Source organism: Ursus maritimus, unplaced genomic scaffold (assembly GCF_017311325.1).
Source record: "Ursus maritimus isolate PB19 unplaced genomic scaffold, ASM1731132v1 scaffold_17, whole genome shotgun sequence".
NCBI classification, from domain to species: Eukaryota; Metazoa; Chordata; class Mammalia; order Carnivora; family Ursidae; genus Ursus; species Ursus maritimus.
In genome coordinates this window covers 58128833-58129836 of record NW_024424119.1, presented here as the reverse complement: position 1 = coordinate 58129836, position 1004 = coordinate 58128833, and the positions used below count along the sequence as shown (strand labels likewise).

The 1004-nt window shown below is 62.0% G+C and overlaps 1 protein-coding gene across 2 annotated transcripts in view; it reads right to left on the bottom strand.

Annotated features, from left to right (window-relative positions):
• Positions 1-1004, bottom strand: part of OLFM1 (olfactomedin 1) — a 37951-nt gene that overhangs the window by 22155 nt on the left and 14792 nt on the right. For both annotated transcript variants that reach the window (XM_040632172.1, XM_040632171.1), the window contains exon 2: positions 26-175. In XM_040632172.1, the coding sequence (XP_040488106.1) occupies positions 26-175 (150 nt within the window). The remainder of the gene's footprint in view (positions 1-25; positions 176-1004) is intronic.

Sequence of the window (1004 nt, the reverse complement as noted above, 5' to 3'; positions counted from 1 at the left end):
GCACACACGCCCCGCACAGACTCACCTTCTCCAGTAGCTGCCTCAGCTGTTTCGTGCGGGCATCCCGTGAGCACATGGTCTGCTGGGGGGCGACCACTGTGCAGATACACCTGCCCTCGCTGTCCTGGGCGGAGCTGTATACCTGCCAGCTCTCCTCGGGGTTGGTGGGCAACACCTGGGGGGGCAGGTGGGGGGGGAGAGGGAGAGAAGTGAGACCCTCAGGCAGGGCACTGCAAACGGCAACCAGCAAGGACTGTCAAAGTCCGACCCCTGGCAGAGAAGGACAAAAACGGTCCAAAGACACGTTCTGACCACGGGGAGGGACGGGAGCCCCCGAGAACAAAGGGGCGGAATCCCATCGTGGTCCCCAGGGCTAGAAGGAAGTCAAACAGGCACGACTCTGTAAATTTAGTTCAAATTCAGGGGATTTTTCAATCCCAGGGATGTTTGGTGTTCTGGCATCTGACAGAATTGGTAGGCTAGGCAGCAGGGAGGGGGAGAGGCCGCAAGCCGGTGAGGAGTCAGGCAGGAAAGCAAGTGGCTGGTTGACTCACAGCAGCACGTAATTCAGAAATAAGATCTCCTCCCCATAAGGCAAGCAGGGGTGGCTGGCGCAGCCTCACAACACCGTCCCTGACGCTCGGAGACGAAGCGCCCGTGGTAAAAGCCGGGGTCCGGCAGCCCATTAGCCCAGAGCCGCCACGACCCCGAGCCCCGGCGGCCGTCCTGCGGGCATCCTGGCAGAGACTGCCCGAGGAGATGCCAGCCTTCCACGACTGCCAGGGCTGCGACCCACGAGTCCTTTGGTGGATGTCACCAAGTTTCTGGGGACATGTGGGGCCAGGTCACACCCAACCTCAGTCCCAGGGTATGCCCAAGGACCACCGAGAAACCGGAGCTGTGCCTGGCCGGTGTCCCCTTGCAGCCCGGCTCAGGCGCTGAGCACCAGGCACATGGGGAGACACTACTGTCCAAAACCACTGCTGGAGCACAGACCCCGCCCC